This window comes from Megascapheus bottae, chromosome 3 (genome assembly GCF_031878675.1).
Source record: "Megascapheus bottae isolate mThoBot1 chromosome 3, mThoBot2.hap1, whole genome shotgun sequence".
In the NCBI taxonomy this organism is placed as follows: Eukaryota; Metazoa; Chordata; class Mammalia; order Rodentia; family Geomyidae; genus Megascapheus; species Megascapheus bottae.
In genome coordinates this window covers 67,057,212-67,075,360 of record NC_143511.1, presented here as the reverse complement: position 1 = coordinate 67,075,360, position 18,149 = coordinate 67,057,212, and the positions used below count along the sequence as shown (strand labels likewise).

The 18,149-nt window shown below is 36.3% G+C and overlaps 1 protein-coding gene across 1 annotated transcript; it reads left to right on the top strand.

The window, feature by feature from the left end:
* Nucleotides 1-16,148: 16,148 nt before the first annotated feature.
* Nucleotides 16,149-17,105, top strand: LOC150065723 (olfactory receptor 13C3-like). Its single transcript, XM_090329159.1, has one exon. It carries the CDS (start codon nucleotides 16,152-16,154, stop codon nucleotides 17,103-17,105), a length of 954 nt encoding a protein of 317 aa, XP_090185285.1. The 5' UTR covers nucleotides 16,149-16,151.
* The last annotated feature ends 1,044 nt before the right edge of the window (nucleotides 17,106-18,149 follow it).

The following is an 18,149-nucleotide window of genomic DNA, read 5'->3' as shown; positions in this document are numbered from 1 at the left end:
AGTCGGTTTGTCTCTTTTTTCTCATAGCTGATGCTCTACCTCTTGAGCCATCACTTTGAACCTAGTCTTTTGCTGGTGATGGAGTCTCATGCTTTTTTTTTTCTTCTTGGACTGGCTTGGACCATGATAATCTTGGTCTCAACCTTCTGCATAGCTTTGATGAGAGGCATGAACTATTGATGCTCAGCTAAGAGTTACTTTTAAATGAATTTTAATTCTGGTTCCTGCAAGTGTGTCTTAGGATTTGATAATTTAAGAGTAGGCAAATATCTTACTGTAAACCTAGACTATTAGAGCAAACATTCCAACCAGAGTTTTTCAGAATTAAGAAAGAAGTACTTGGAATACCAAAAGAGATTACCATTTCTAACAGTTATAGTTCTTGACCTCTTTCCTGCAAATAAGTGGCTAGCAAACTGGATTTAGTAGACAAATGTGCTTTGTTAGGCATTAGTTGGCTATAACACTTACATAGTAATTGTACAATTAATTGTAAACATTAGTGGTTTTTGTTTTGTAAAATTTAGCAAACACAGACTTGTGCCTTTATCATTTCATTCTCCCTTCTATCTTCTCTTTCCTTCCCATCATTCTTCACAGCCTCTTCTTGTCCCTTAGTAATAGTTCCTTTTCAACTTTCAAATCTTTATTTTTCCACTGTATTTTAAAGATGGATTACAGGACAGCATTTTTAAGGTTTTTATATGAATATGTTTTTATTTACCTTGGTGTATACATGCATGTTTTGCTAATGTTTTCTCCCAGTCTATTCTTTTGTATTTTCTTTTCTTAACCTAATTGTATTGCCTGGGTGATGCATAAAGAGATTACAGTTACATATGTAAGGTAGTAAATATATGTCTTGTCAAATATTATTACCCCATTCCCACGTTTTAGGACAGCATTTTAAAATAAGAGGATATGGTATAAGAATGTATTTTCAGTTTGACTTAAACTATAAGAAAACATTGAACCTGTATCTCTCATAGAGCTCAGTTACAATTGATTCTAAGATATAAAAAATGTGTCTTTATTCAACCACAAATAAAAAGAAACAACAAAAAAACCTAAACAACAACAAACACATAATGGAAAGGTACCAGTGGTTCACCTCTGTAATTTGAGCTACACAAGAGGCTGAGATCTAAGAAGGATGATTCAACACTGGACCAGGCAATAAAGTCCACGAGACTGTTATACCTAATTAACCACAAAAAACAAACCCCAGAAGTGGAACTATGGCTCAATTGGTAGACCACTAGCCTTGAAGCCAGAAGCTCAGGGCCAGTGTCCGAACCCTGAGTTCAGGCCCCAGGCATCAAAACCAAACCAAACCATGAAAAGATTGATGCCTTGGGGGTCATAGGAATCTAATACTTTCTCCTTTTATCTTTTCTTTCTTTTATTTTTATTGAAGCAGTGTTGAGCAGGTGTTACAGTTACACAGTTAAGATAATGAGAGTACATTTGTCTTTGTTCACCCCATTTCTCATTTTCTATAGCTTACACCCTCTACTTTCCTCCCCTTAGTTTTCTGTCCCTTGTGTCTTGTATATAAGATTATTCAATATTTAGAAGGGAGAGGGAATCACATAAACAGCAAGACAAAGGATGAACCAAATGTAACATTGATACTCATTTGACCCTTTTGTCTTTCTTAAGACTCTGGTTCCCTTGTCCCCAACATTTCTTTCTCAAATAATCACTGTTGGTATTACTTACTCACTTGGTGAGAATGTGAATCCTTGTTGTTTTGTCTTCTGATTTTCTGTGGAAGACCTAGGATACACTGAACATCTAAGTTTTCACAGCCAAAGGAATCTGTGCGGTGTCTCTTGTGAGCGTTGTGACATTAGGTGACTTTATATTCTTGCTTGGCTTGGTCTGTTTAATTGTTATTACCTCCACTAAACTAAATTGAAGAAATTAAAACAAAGTGTGATTGATCCTTGGTTCATGCTTTATTGCAATTAGAAGAATATGAGGCCCAAACTGACAGTCATGGGAAAATATAAATATAGATAATGAGGCATGATTACAGTAATTGTGATTGAATGGCCCCTCAGAAAGTGTTAATGGAAGAAGTAATCCATGATTATTTATTATTAAGTTATAGATAAAGTAGATATAGGAATGTGTACATTTAGATATAGGAATCATGTATTATGTATCTTGTATAATTTGAATTGAATAGTCATTTTGAATATAATCATTCAACTGATATTGTATCTCAGTGGCTAGAAATGTTTAACAAACTCTTTTGCCCTAGCTATGGTCAATCATAGTGTGTTAGTACACATTTGAGAAAAAAAATAAATTTTTTTTTGCCAGTCCTGGGCTTGAGCTCAGGGCCTGAGCACTGTCGTTGGGCTTTCTCCCGAGTTATCGAACCTGGGTCTTTGTGCATGCTAGGCAAGTACTTTACCACTAGGGAAAACTTCCACCTCCCTCCCCCAAATTAATTTTTATGGCAGATAATAGGTCCGGTAATAGCTGGCCAAGTTATTTACTTACCTGCTGAAGAACACAAGAGATAATGCCTGTGTTTTGCATTGTTGTTTCTACATAAGCATCCTAGACATTTCGCTTTCTTGTGAAATGGAAGACAAGCCAAAATAAATGGTTTTTAGAGAACAATGTGATCTTCTTTTTTTAAAAAATATTTTATTGTAATTAATAAAAGGGTTACATGATATTTGCCAGATAGAAGGTGCATTAATTCACATACATTGATACCCTTTCACATGTCTTGGTCCCCATTACCCTCCCCCCCCGTTATCTTGTTTTCCCCCCTTCCCTATCCAATTTCAAATAACCAAATACAAATATATCCAATATATCAGATAACATCAGATAACAAAGTGAGATACAGTAACAATATGATATAACCAAGGGACAGCAAAAGAGATGAGAGATAATATATTAAGAACAACAATCATTCATTATATGGCTTTTGTTTCAATATCCTGGAGGTCCTTTCAATTAGCTTCATACTATATGGCCTTATGTATCAAGTTTTGCTCTATTGCAAATCTCTGCTAGTAGAGCCCAAGGTTTCTACAGATTATGACAAATGAGGGAAACCATTGAGCCTAAGTTCCTTTGAGTCTGGCTTACTTCACTTAATATCATTTTTTCTAAGTCTTTCCATTTCCTAACAAATGGGGCAATGTCGTTTTTTCTGACAGCAGCATAGAATTCCATTGTATACAAATACCACATCTTGTTGATCCACTCATCAACTGAGGGACATCTAGGTTGGTTCCATAACTTTGCTATGGTGAATAATGCTGCAATGAACATTGTTGTGGTAGTGGATTTAGTATGCCCTAGTTTCTGGATGGTTGGGTAAATGCCAAGTAGTGGAATTGCTGGGTCATAGGGGAGCTCTATGTTTAGGCTTTTGAGGCACTGCCATACTGCTTTCCATAGTGGTTGAAGGAGTTTGCACTCCCACCAACAGTGTAGTAGTGATCCCTCCTGGCCACATCCCCTCCAGCATCTGTTGTTATTAGTTCTCTTGATCCTGGCCATTCTAACTGGAGTGAGGTGGAATCTTGGAGTTGTTTTGATTTGCATTTCTTTTATGACCAGAGATGTTGAGCATTTCTTCATGTGTCTATAGGCCATTTTTGTTTCTTCTTCAGAGAAGACTCTCTTTAAGTCTTTGGCCCATCTTTTAATGGGATGGTTGTTACTTTGGAGCTTAGTTTCGGAGTGATTCAATTTTTTGAGCTGTTGATATATTTTAGATATGAGGCCTTTGTCTGTTTTATGGTTGGTGAAGATCTTCTCCCACTCTTCTCAGCAGCACATGGGACATTTTCCAAAATAGACCACATTTTAGGCCATAAAACAAACCTGGACACATTCAAATACACTGAAATTATTCCCTGCACTCTCTCAGACCACAAGGGCATCAAATTGGAACTGAACACACAACTCCACCAATGAAAACCCTGTAACTCATGGAGATTGAACAACACATTCTTGAATTACCTATGGGTCATCTAAGAGATCAGAACAGAAATCCAACAGTTTATGAAATTTATCAAAAAGGAGCACACAAAATACCATCTCCTTTGGAACACGGCAAAGGCAGTAATCAGAGGAAAATTTATAGCGCTGAGTGCATACAATAACAAATTGGAAAAATCGCGAACCAACAATTTAATGTGTCACCTTAAGCTCCTGGAAAAAAGAGCAACAAACCAACCCTAATCCCACTAGAAGGAAGCAAATTATTAACAATCAAAGCAGAATTAAATGAATTGGAATCCAAAAAAACTGTAGAAAGAATCAACAAAACAAGGAGTTGGTTCTTTGAAAGAATTAACAAAATTGACAAACCCTTAGCAAATCTTACCGAAAAAAGAAGGGAGCATACCGAAATAAACAAAATCACAGGCGAAAATGGTTATATCACGACAGAAATTACTAAGATCCAGCGTATCACAAGGGAATACTTCTCAAACCTTTATGCCAACAAATTTGAGAATCTAGAAGAAATGGACGAATTCCTAGCCAATATTAACATACCCACACTGAACCAAGAAGAACTAACCCAACTAAGCAGGCCTATTTCAAGCACTGAAATAGAAATGGCAATAAGAGAATTTCCACCTAAGAAAAGCCCAGGGCCAGATGGATTCACAGCTGAATTCTATAAGGTCTTCAAAGCAGAGTTCACACCAATACTCCTCAAGCTCTTCAACGATATTGAAAACGAAGGTTCTTTACCAAACTCATTCTATGAAGCCAGTATAACCCTTATCCCTAAACCAGACAGAGATTCTTTGATGAACTGCCTAGGAATTCTAATACTATGTTAAAGAGGAGTGGAGAGAGTGGGCATCCTTGTCTCGTTCCTGATTTTAGAGGGAATGGCTTTAGCTTTTCGCCATTAAGTATAATACTAGCTGTGGGTTTGTCATACACAGCCTTTATTATATTGAGGAATGTTCCATGGATTCCTAGTTTCTCCAGAGCTTTTAACATAAAGGGGTGTTGGATCTTGTCAAATGCCTTATCCGCATCTATTGAGACAATCATGTGATTTTTGTCCCTGCTCCTGTTGATGTGTTGAATTATATTAATTGGTTTGTGTATGTTGAACCAGCTTTGCCTCCCTGTGATGAACCCTGTTTGATCATAGTGTATAATTTTTTGATGAGTTGCTGAAGACATTTGGGCAGTATTTTGTTGAGAAATTTTGCATCAATATTCATCAAAGAAATGGCTCGCTGGCCTGGTCCTATGCTGGTTTCTGGAGTGGTCGGGGCTGCCCGGCCAGGCGCCCTCTGCCGCGACCGCTTTTCGCTGCTCAGAGCTGGAGGTGAGGGGTGGGAGAGGGGTCCTTATGTTATGAGTTCTTTGAGAAAGTTGGATGTGAGCTTTATCTGGATTTCTTTTCCGGTTTGAGTCCTTCTCCGTTGCTTTTTGAGTTTGTTGTTGTGGATTTCTTAAGGTAGTTGGCTCGTGGGACTCCCTGGTCCTCTCTTTTTGTGAGAGAGAGCTAGGCAGCGTCCCTATTGTCTCGGCGCCATCTTCTGCCAACCCCAAAAATGTGATCTTGAGTTTAGAGTATTTAGATTTGAAATGCACACTTAGAATCTCCTGTTGTTTCTGTTATTTAATGGGCCCAGTTTCTACCTAACAATCTGTTGTGAATAATACCAGATAGTCTAAAATATAACATATGTGACACTAAATATTAAGACTATGAGGTTAAGATAACCATATGTATGAAGTTAAATCATAAAATGATTATTTATTCCAGCTTATTTTTCTCTGAGGCAGAATATTTACAAACCAGAAGATAAAAGAGGAAGTAACTCTTGTACCTCCAGGCCCGAGGAAGGATTTTATTTCCTTGTGTTGAAACTAGTCATTACAAATGCCTTTGTTGTATGGCCTAAAAGAAATGACTTTAATTTCATGTAATCACTTAGTTGTGGGATAAACCAAGGAAATGTAAATGAGCATGAAATAGCAAGCAGTATGCTGCAAATATTTTACTCATGTTTCCACTTATCTGTAGATTATTTCGCAGGTAAAGTTAATGGATTTTGTTATTAAAAATATTCTGACTTAGACCCCGAATTTCTAGTTCAATATCAGAAAAAAGTCTACAATTTCCGCAGTTTCTCTGGACTTTCATGGTGATCTATCTCTCTACATTTTCAGCTTTGGAATCATCCTCCACAGGACATATCATTACCACAAGAAGGCAATTTAAATTTGTTTTGGGATGAGCCCGGGAAGGTTACAATATTTGCAACAAATTAAAGTTAGAAATATAAACACAGAGAATGAAAAACTTCACAAAAACTCCAGGGAGTATGTTTTCAGACCCAATTATATCATATAATTGGCATATTCTTGCTCTAAGCCAATTCAAATATGGAATAAATTGCCATTCATGTTATCACAATATTTGAAGATCTTTTTTAGGTTAAGATACTGTAAGCAGGAAATATTCTACATCAATATTATTTTTCCATTTTTGATATGCTATGAAACTGTCATATGATTACTGTCCTAATTTGAATAACTCTTTCAAATACTCAGTAGGATCCTCAGAAGGCTTTAGTTAGTTAGAAAAATGGTTCCTATTTACAGACCTAGAGCCTGAGACATTGTGTCTCAAATGTTGGACTGTTTTGCTGATGGTTGTATAGTCAGAACATGACAGAGTGAAGAAGATCTCAAATCCACCTCCTATAACCCTCTGCACTCCTGTGCCATCTCTTACAGAGAAGGTGATGAACATACACTTATAGACTTCTCTTATTCACTCAGAAGGAAACAAAAACCCACAAAGCTCACTTTGGAAAGACAGGAAGAAGGAATAACAAATACTGAAGGAATGAATTCTTATATTGAGAGATATTATCAGAATTTCCAGCTCATTTTTTCCATATTTATAAGTGCAATCCATATCCTTCCAACATAGAGTGAAAGAAGAATTTAAAAGTAGTCATTTTAAAAAATAAATATTATATCATTCCTACAACTTTCTATATCTTTATAAAATGTCCCATCCAATGGCAATCTGTTTTCCTCACATATATTAAATTTTTAACACATTAAATTATAAAAATCATTCTTCAGTTACTTTCTAATTATTACGGTTTTCTAATTTTTGATCTTTTCTTTTTCTTTTTCTTTCTTTTTTTTTTTGAGCCAGTCATAGTACTTGAAATAAACACTTTACCACTATGAACCACATAGCCACTTCCTATTTTCTTGTGATTAATTGGAGAAAAGAGTCTCATAGACTTTCCTGCCCAGGATGACTTTGAACTGTGATCCTCAGATTTCAGCCCCAGAAATTGTCTAATCTTTTCTTTTGCATCAATTATTCATCATGTTAGGCAGATGAGTGTTCTCTTTTCATTGGCCTAACTTAATTTAAATCTAATACTGGTAAAATAATTGTTAGGTACCTTTTCAGTTTGTGAGGGCAGGAACAGTGAGATGGATATATAAAACACAGTTTTACATGTGTGAGTGGCTCCATTTCCTCTTATCTGCTGTCTGCTAGAGGGCATTTTCAAGTACCTGGTGAAGACTCATTTACTAATTCTTTGATATTTTTTTTTTGCTAGTCCTGGGCTTGAACTCATGGCCTGAGCACTGTCCTTACACTTTCTCAAGGCTAGATCTCTATCACTTGAGCCTCAGCACACTTCGGCTTTTTTCTATGTATGTGGTACAGAGGAATCAAACCTGGGTCTTCGTGCATGGTAGGCAAGCACTCTACCACTAGGCCAAACTCCCGGCCCCTCTCCTTTATATTTTTGCATGCAGATTGAAGTTTTTATCATGGACATAGAGTTAAGTACTTTTGTTTATCTGTATTCAAGGTCATCAAGTTATCGCTTTTAGGATAATTCAATTGTGATTGTTCCTTTTGGTTCCATATAATGGTCTATAGCATCCATCTCATATACTGATTTCATTTCACCATCCAATCTAAGAATGTCTATTTCCCCTATCATATTGACAGTCACGCTGCATATGAGAATGAGAAAAATGTATACCATATCGGCATATGTTTTACCTACTTTTTCTGAGGATAAATTAATTCTTGAACAAGTTAGTTCTTCCCCTTAAGTGAATTTATCTTTTCCTTTTTTAAAGCATAGGCATAGACCAAGAGGCATAGAGAGGTAGCTATCTTCAAGCTTGAGTGTCAAGTTTCCAATCCTTAAGTAAACTGTCTAGAGTAGACCTGATTCTGCTTGTTTGGTGTCCTCTCATACCTGAGTTTTGGGAAAATTTGTCTATGTGCTAAGCAATTTCTTATGAAGATTAAAATATGGACCAAAGACATGGCATTCCTTTGCATATATTCTGTGGATACTTCTGGTTGTTCCTCAGTTCATTTGCTTAAATATGCAATTTCTATTTAGTAGGGAACTTGTGTATATTTCCTTTTCTATAGGAATGAGATTCTATATAATCTACAATGAGGATATTTCAGTTCTCTCAACTATTGCATCTACTTTAATCCCAGAAGAAGCCTAAATTGATTCTCCACTGCTCAATATTTGCCGTTCTAAAGACACAAAACTGGCTGGGCACTGATGGCTCACATCTGTAATCCTAGTTACTCAGGAGGCTGAGATCTGAGGATCATGATTCAAAGTCAGCCTGGGCATGAAAGTCCATGAGATGCGTATCTCCAATTAACTACCACAAAATCAGAAGTGGTGCGGTGGCTCAAGGTGGTAGAACACTAGCCTTGAACTGAAGAGATTAGGGACAGTTCCCAGACCCAGAGTTCAAGCCCCATGACTGACAAAAAAAAAAGAAAAGAAAAAAAGAAAACAGATACAAAACTGCAGACTTCATTGGGCCTATCAAGATCCCAATGAGTAGAACAATGACATGTGTCATCAGTATGATTGCATATTGTTGGCACTTCTAATTACATTAATAATTAGGGTTTTATTATCCTCAAAGTGGGGAGATAACTTTGAACCTCCAAGAATACTTGCTGATGCATATGATACACAATTTCTCCATGACTTAATGTCTCAATGACTTCAGTAACCTCTTGTTTAGATTTAGCTGACAGAACTATTGTTCTGCATTCCTTTTTTATGAAATAAATTATACCAGGCCAAATAATTCCTAAAAATGTTACTATTTATGTTTGGATCTGTGTTCTACCAAGTTCAACTGTCTTTCTGTGCTGGTCATATTATCACCATTTATAATTCAGTCTTGGGTTAATATCCATTTATGTTATCAGCCTTATGCCATAATAATAATAATTAATAATAGCAATTTCAATTCCATATAATCTGTCATCATTCCAGAATGTTGCAATAAACAGGATAATTTAAATTTCTTTCAGGAGCTTTGTAATTATCTATTGGAATCTATTCATACTTGCATTGCATTTCTTCTGAAATGATAGAAACAAATGTATTTTTCAAGCATATTACAAAATACCAGTACACTAACATGTTGTGAATCTTGAATTATTCATTCTAGTCCTGGTTGAGAATTTAGGAATGATCCATTATTTAGTTTCCAATGGTTGAAAATGTAATCTCCAACATGTATAGACTATAGGCCATACTAGAAGCTTACTTCAGTAGTAACATTATAATTATTTCTGTCTCTTCTGATTTGCACTTTGTAAATACCTTACAATGGGGTCTAATTATATTACTAAGTCTGTGGAGAACCAGTTTTCTCAGCATTGTTTATTGCAGATATTCCTTTTTTGCTGCATTTTTTTAGCACCTTTGTTAAAGACCACACATATATGGATTTATTTCCAGGTTCTCTGTTGAGTTCCATTAGTCTAGATGTCTATTTTTATGCTGGCATCATGCTCTTTTGATGTCTATAGGTTTGTATTATATTTTGAAAATCAAATTCAGTGATGCCTCAAGCTTTGTTCTTTCTTCTAATTTTTTATTTAAATATATTAATTGTTCGTATTTATCAGGCATAATATGGTGCTTTCATGTATATTTACTTTGTGTAATAATCATTTCAGGACAATTGTGGGGAGGTCATTCAAAAATCCATTAATTTTTTTTTGTAGGTCATTGGGCTTGAACTTGGCCTGGCCTCTGTCCCTGAGCTCTGCAGCTCAAGGCTACCATCCTACCCTTGAGCCAAGCCCCACTTCCTGTTTTCTAGAGGTTAATTGGAGATAAGAGTCTCAGGTCCTTTTTTGCCTGGTCTGGCTTTGAACCTTGATCCTCAGATATCAGCCTCTTGAGTAGCTAGGATTACAGGTGTGAGCCACCACACATGGCTTCCATTTAAATTTATTTGAAACAAATATTATTATTATTATTATTATTATTATTATTATTATTATATTTAGCCACTAGTCCTATAAAATAAAGCACTGAAACTTAAGAGAAACGCTCCATGATGCTCCATGGCATGAAGACTCTCAAGGAAAGCAATTGATCAATAGATCATTGGTGCACAGGGAAAAGAGACTAATAGAGGGGTTTTTGATCAAAACATAATATATGCACACCTGAAATGCCATGGTCTATTCTTTGGTATGAATACGTACCTAAAAACCAAGAATGCCAAAGAAAATGAAGCAGGGTCTGTTGGGTTTGTGTGTGTCAGTGGAAGAAGAAAGGCCAAGTAAAGAAGGATGAATGAGGATAAATGTAGTCCAAGTAGTTTATGAGCATATATGAGGAAAGAACATTGAGATTACTTTTGGATCAGGGAGTAGAATAAGAGAGGCTGATAGAGGAAATGAGTTTACATATATGGAAATATCATCATAAAACTTCTCTTGTACAATACAATAGTCTTATTGTAGATATTAATTTGTCACACAAACACTGGTCCATTTTAAAAAAGGCACAAGGTCAGGTGACGTGTACTTTCTTATTGAGCTTCAGGTCAGCCACAATATATTCTCAGCACCACTTTTAATAAAGTCTGTGGGACACTGTCTCTGTTGGATCGATGTTACTTTAATCTACAAATTCCTCATTCCACCTTTAAATTGCTTTGGGAATTGGGGAACAATTATAATGACTGTTGCATAACAAATTCTTTGTTTTCTACATCTAGGTAATCAGGCATTTCTTGTTGAACCTGGCCATAACTGAGTATGCTGACATAAATACTACAAAAATGTACTTGGATTCTATAGGAGCAAGGAATAATTTATTATTACAAAGGTGAGTCTTGAATACCAGAAATGGCACAATTATTAAACTCATTCATCCCAATCTATAATTGTAGCTATCAGTCAACATGTGTTTTGAATAACCTAAACAATGTATGCATCAATTTACTTTACCAAATTACTATTACTAATCATTTGTATAATATGTGTAATCCTTAACGCAATTTCTATATGTTGTCTTATTTATTATTTCTTTTTTTGTCTCACTGAGACTTGAACTCAAGGTCTGGGTGCTGTAACTGAGCTTTTTCACTCAAGATGCTTTACCACTTGAGTCACAGCTCCACATTGGCTCTCAGTTGGCTAATTGGAGATAATTTGGTTTGATTCATTCTAGATTGTTTCTCTAAAATTCAGTTGAGATAGGGACCTGTCTAGCTATCCATCAAAATATGTTGCTCACCTATTTATGGTACAAAAGCTTCATGATGAAATGACTAACTAGAGTAATAAAAATGTTCCAGCAACCCTTGTAGTTAGGTTCCATCATGTGACTCTCTGTTCTAGCCAATCAAATGTGAACTGTCAAGAGGGAAGTCTTTAGTCAGTTGAAATTAAAATAGCTTATTTTTGGTGAGCCAAACATAGTCAGGGAAGCCCTAAAAAGAGGCCAAGCTCATCCTAGTGGAAGAGATTGGAAGACTGAAAGGTATTAGCTCTGAACATATTGTCTACTGATAGCTGACATCCTGATTTTAGCCTTGTGAACTGGGGTAGAGATCCCAGCCAAACTTTGCCTGACACATGAGATAATAAATAGTATTGATTTTTTTGTTTAAAAAAAATCTCCCTCATAGACTTTCTTTCTCTGGCTGGCCTTGAACCATAAGAATCATAGTAGCTAGGCATGAACCAGCTGAGTCTGGCCATAGCCTATTGCAAGGTCCTTATAAGTTATAGGTATACTAGCACTATTGCACACATGAGAAAAAAGCTATAAAGCTACAAAGAACCAAAAGACCTTGAGGTCTTCCCAATTGTGTTTAATCTACGTAAGGTATACACCAGTGAGTGCTTGGTGACCAACTACACTGTACACAGAAATTATTTACATGATTGCACATCATTTATATTAGATGGCAGTTGGTTTGTTGCTAAAATTAAATTAAACTTTGTCGCAAATGAACAGCTTGAGGACAGAAGTTACTCTCAACTCGATACACGAATACCACACAAGGAAAGTGCTTAAGAACTTAGCAGGTAAACTCCATTTACTGTGTGTAGCCACTATATTAAACATAGGTATCAAGGGATGTGTAAAACATGATCTGCTTCTCCATGTCTTTTATCATCTTCCCCTATAGAAACTGACCAATATACAGTGTTGGTAGCTGAAGAAATTAAAGGCAGCAAGACAGGTCTGACTTTAGGTAGATGAGAATTGTGAAGGAATTTCCATCCAGGAGGTTTCAGGAGAAGCAATTCAATTAGCCTAAGTGGCATTTCCACATTTGCCTAGGAGGAAAGATAAGAAGCTTCTCATGTCTGCATCCCAAGGAAATCTGATCTGGAACATCTCCTTGTGTGCCGGTAAGTTGATATCTGGCTACTCTCTGTATTTTGCATTTGTCACTGGAGTGATGAACCTTTGGTGTCTGTTATTTGGTGTGTTCCTTAAGTAATTTCTGAACCCCGCCTGAGGGAGAATTTTGAGTATCTGAAGAAGTAGTATAGAATAAATGACAAATCATTGCTTCTTTCTTCTGGGCTGTGTTGAGTGAGAACAGCTAATGCATCTTTGTGATTATAATCTTTCTAGGGCTCTCACTGATCATTTTATGCTTTGACATATGATTTCTCTAAAGGTAGTCATTTAAAGTTGACAGGCTCTTGATCTTATGTCTAATTATTATCTATTTGACTTCATTCTAGAGAACTATTTCTAGTACTAAATATGACACATAAGATTCTACTATAAAATATGGCTAATTCCATTAAATGACATATTCCATTAAATGGTATATTCCTCCTTCTTGCCCTTCTTGCCTTCCTCCTCAGCTTCCTTCTTTAATCTCCTCCCTCTTTCCTTTTCTCTGCTTGCCTGCCTGCCTTCCTTCCTTCCTTCCTTCCTTCCTTCCTTCCTTCCTTCCTTCCTTCCTTCCTTCCTTCTTTTCTTTCGCCCTCTGTCTTTAAACTCATTAAATATAAAGGAACAATCTATTTGAGGTTAACTTTTTCATTTGTTTCTTTTTTGTCAGTCATGAGGCTTGAACTCTGGGCCTGGGTGCTATCCTTGAGCTATTCAGCTCAAGGCTACCTCCCTACCCCTGGAGCCACAGCGCCAACTTCTTGTTTTCTAAAGAATCTCAGTGATTTCGCCTGTAATCCTAGGTACTCAGGAGACTGAGATCTGAGGATTAAAGGTTCAAAGCCAGACTGGGCACAAAAGGACCTGAGACTCTTAGCTCCAATTAATCTAAGTGGGGCTTGGCTCCAGGGTAGGATGGTAGCCTTGAGCTGAAGAGCCCAAGGACAGCTCCTAGGCCCAGGGATAGTCGTAAGGTGGTAGCCTCAAGCCGAGGAGCTCAGGGGCAGTGCCCAGGCTGAGGTCAAGTCCTATGACCCACAAAAAGAAAAAGTCTCACTGATTTTAGTGCCCAGGCTGGCTTTGAACTGCAATCCTCAGATCTCAGCCTCCTGAGTAACTAGTATTACAGGCATGAGCCACTGCACTTGGCTTAACTTTTTTTCATTTCTAAGACTGAGGGTGTGTATTCCCTTCTCCTTCTTGTTCAAATTTTTTCCTTTGTCTTTTTTTAAATTTTATTTTATTGTAAGTATGATATATAGAGGGGTTACAGTTATACTTTGCAGGTAGCGGGAACATTACTTCTTGAACATTGATACCCCTTCCCTTCTTCCCTTTCTTCAAAATCTATGTATTTACAGAAACAAACATGATGATGGTTTCAGAAAGAACAATTTTCGAGTAACTAAGGACAACCACACTACCTATATAGTAATTTCTCTTAGTTATATTTCTGCTAGAAAACTAACAAGTCAACAAAACCCCTCAGTATTATATGATGTAAGCTTGGAATTTGCTTGAAGTCAGACATGGAAAAGTTCTATACCTTTTGATTTTTTTCTCTGTAGATCTCTGCAAAGTGCTGGAAGTTGGTTCCTGCTGTTTTTGCTCACTGGCTAACACTTTACCATCTCAGCCATGCCTTCAGCCTCAGCACTTTGCTTTCTAATGATAGGCCTTTCCCCACAAAAGCATTGACACATCAATGCTTTTGAGCATCTTGCCTCTATCTTGGAGCTTTTCTTCACAGCCTGAAACTGATTTTATTTCTCAGAAATGCTTACAACATTAAAAAAAAAAAAGCTTTGTGCAAAGTGGATGAGCTGCCAATTTGTTTAGTTCTCATTTTGGTTCAGTGTTTCACTTTCATATGACCTCCTTTCATGTTGTTTTCCAATCTCTTCACACTTTTAAGTCCAGCTTAAGTCTGACATTGTCCTAGATTCTTCCTTATATAACTTAAATCTTATAAATGTCTGTCTTTTAGAAAGCCTATCATTTTAGCCTAAGATTCAGTAGGTAAATATAGCTGTAACATATGTCTACATGAAATTTCCCTATGCCCTTAATCAGACTATGAACTCCAATGTGGAAGCACTTACATTATTTATTTTATTTATTCTTTCTAGACTTGGAATATGGTTAGTTTCAAGGTGAGCTTCTAATAATAGTCTCAAACTAAAGTAATATAGGGTAGTTTGATATGATTTATCCTGCTTTCAAATGATCTTTTTCAGGTTTTTGACTATGTTACAATATGATGTCATTCTGTAAAATCCCAAGGAATCATATTCTTGAATGTTCCCTGATTGTTAAGTTCATCTACATAGAAAGGAAAAAGGAATGTTGGCTTGAATGAGAAATATCTATACAAGCAGCAAACTCAGTGGATAGTATGAAAGCCTTTGTCCTCCAGTGCTAGGGAGAGTGGTTTCGTAAGCATCACCAGCAGCACTTATGAGAAGGAATCTTACAATAAAATCGACAGCTTTTTATTATCTACAGATGCTTCATATGGACATGAAAATTATTGTGCCTTGAATGGACACAAGCTATGTCAATGAGTTTAGCTTCAACTTTTATTGTTTACTACCTGATTAATCTCAGTGAAGTTCTGTCTTTCATGGGTGGAAAAATGGGAATGACACAAAGACTTTATATTTACAAAAATATATAGTGGTATATGCATACTTGTATGCATGTTTACATACAATGTTAAAACATTTTTTTTATTATTTTTAGGTTGACTTTAAACCAGTAAATTATCAAGATGAATTTTGAAGCTGTAGAACGAGATATGTCGGAAGCTTATTTAATGTTCTCCTAGATGTCTCCACCTCTTTTTTATGTAAGGGCATTGCCAAAGGAAGAAATATTCAAGATACTGATTTAGCTGAAATAAGAAATCAATAACTAATGATACCTTCAACCAGATGATAAATTTCAGGTGATGCCTTTCAATTTTTATGATTAAATATTGGTAAATCATACAATTAAATTGACTAAATTTCAATCAAAATTCCAATCCTTCTTGGGTAAAATTCCTCCCCAATCACTTCCTTTTTGGAACAGAAGAAATTAATGAAGAAATCAGACTTTTAATTTGCCATAAGTGTTAGAAAATATCAATTCTGGAATGTGGTTCTCAAGAGGGGAAAGGTTACTACTATGCATATGTCTGATCATGGTTAGGTATAACGAAGTCAGCTTCCATGCACTCCAGATTCATTTTATTCTAATCATACATGCTATTGAAGGGAACACTGTTAGTTTCAGACAATAATCACTGAAGAGAACACTGTTAGGGTTTCAGGCAAGAAACTCCTAAAACCTTCTAAAAATGATGGTGCAGGTACCTTGTATCATATCTTTCTTGGTGGGATAAAGTCTTTGTATATAAAGTGTTTGATTAAATTCTAAGTGAATGACATGGATAAAGCTAACCGAACATTTGTGTCACAATTTCTTCTTCTTGGTTTTTCTGGATACCCAAAGACAGAAATCATGTATTTTGTTCTGGTTCTGGCGATGTATCTAGTGATTTTAATTGGTAATGGGGCTCTGATCATAGCATGCATCTTTGACTCCCGTCTTCATACTCCCATGTACTTCTTTCTGGGCAACCTCTCTTTCCTTGATATCTGCTATACAACATCCTCTGTTCCCTCAACTCTGGTGAGCTTAATCTCCAAGAAAAGAAACATTTCCTTCTCTGGATGCACAGTTCAGATGTTCGTTGGATTTGCAATGGGATCAACAGAATGCTTGCTTCTGGGCATGATGGCTTTTGATCGTTATGTGGCCATCTGCAATCCTCTAAGATATCCCATCATCATGAGCAAGGAGGTGTATGTGCTGATGGCCTCTGTGTCATGGCTCTGCGGTGGAATCAATTCAGTTGTGCAAACATCCCTTGCCATGCAATTGCCTTTCTGTGGAAATAATATTATCCATCACTTTACCTGTGAGGTGTTAGCTATCCTCAAGCTAGCTTGTGCTGATATTTCCCTCAACATTATTACCATGATGTTATCCAACATGGTCTTTTTGGTTCTCCCCCTTCTGATCATTTTTTTCTCCTATATGTTCATTCTCTTCACTATCTTGAGAATGAACTCAGCTACAGGAAGACGCAAGGCCTTTTCTACCTGCTCAGCTCATCTGACAGTGGTGATCATATTTTATGGTACTATCTTCTCTATTTATGCAAAACCCAAGTCTCAAGATGTGAATGAGGAGGATAAGTTTCAAACTGCAGACAAGATCATTTCTTTATTTTATGGAGTTGTGACTCCCATGCTTAATCCTATCATCTATAGTTTGAGGAATAAGGATGTCAAGGCTGCTATCAAATATATACTGAAGCAAAACCAAACTAAGTAACAGCATCAAGTGAGCATCAGGTGATGATTCATTTCTTTGTGTAAGTGGTGCAAAGGTGGACTCAGAGAAAAGTCAGTAAAAACTCTTATCTCCAATTAACCACTAGAAAACTCTTCACTTCAGAAGAGCAATAGCCTTGAGGAGAAGAGCTCAGACAACACCCAGGCCCAGAGTTCAAGCCCCATGATGCACAAAAACAAAACAACAAAAAGCAGAAAACAAAACAAAAAACCATTGGAAATGAGGAAATAAAAGTACAAACCCTTCAAGTCTCCAAGCTACTTGAGTGGGTATTGGGTTGATTTTTTGTTGTTTCTTCTAAGCTGTAATGAACTTTTATCATAATAAATAATAGAAGCTGATTCTAGTGCCATGTCGTTTTAATAATTTGTAAACTTCATAGCATAGCACCAGGATCACACTTCCAATAAAAGAACAATTGAAGCTAATAGATTGAGAGATAAAATATACTCATTAAAACTTATACCAGCTGGGTGCCGGTGGCCTACGCCTGCAATTTTAGCTACTCAGGAGCCTGAAATCTGAGGATCATGCTTCAAAGCAAGCCCAGAGTGATGCCTCCTACCTGTGAAATAAGGAGCTCTACGCTTGCTGTTTTCCAGAGCCTGGCTAAAAGTACAGCTGCGGATTTCAGCAACTAAGACAGAGAGTACATTAAGTACTGAACACCGGATGATATAAGGCCCCTGAACCAAATTAGAGAACTTATTTTTTTTCCTCTTTTGTTGATTTGTATAGTCTTACATAGTCAGTCTGTGGTGATTACTAAAGCTGTTGTTAGTTTTATGCATATTTAATTCTAGCTATATTTTTGTTCTTTTATTTTTTATTTTTTACCTTGTGTTTCCTTTTGTTATTCTCATGTTTTTTACCTTCCTTTATTTTACTTTCCATGTATTTTAATTTTATTTTTGCTATTTTTCTTTCTTTTCTGGTCTTTCTCTTATTTATTTTTCTTTATTCCTTTGTTTCCTTATTGTTAGGTTATTTGTTTGATGGCATTTTTTTTCCATTTTGATTCTG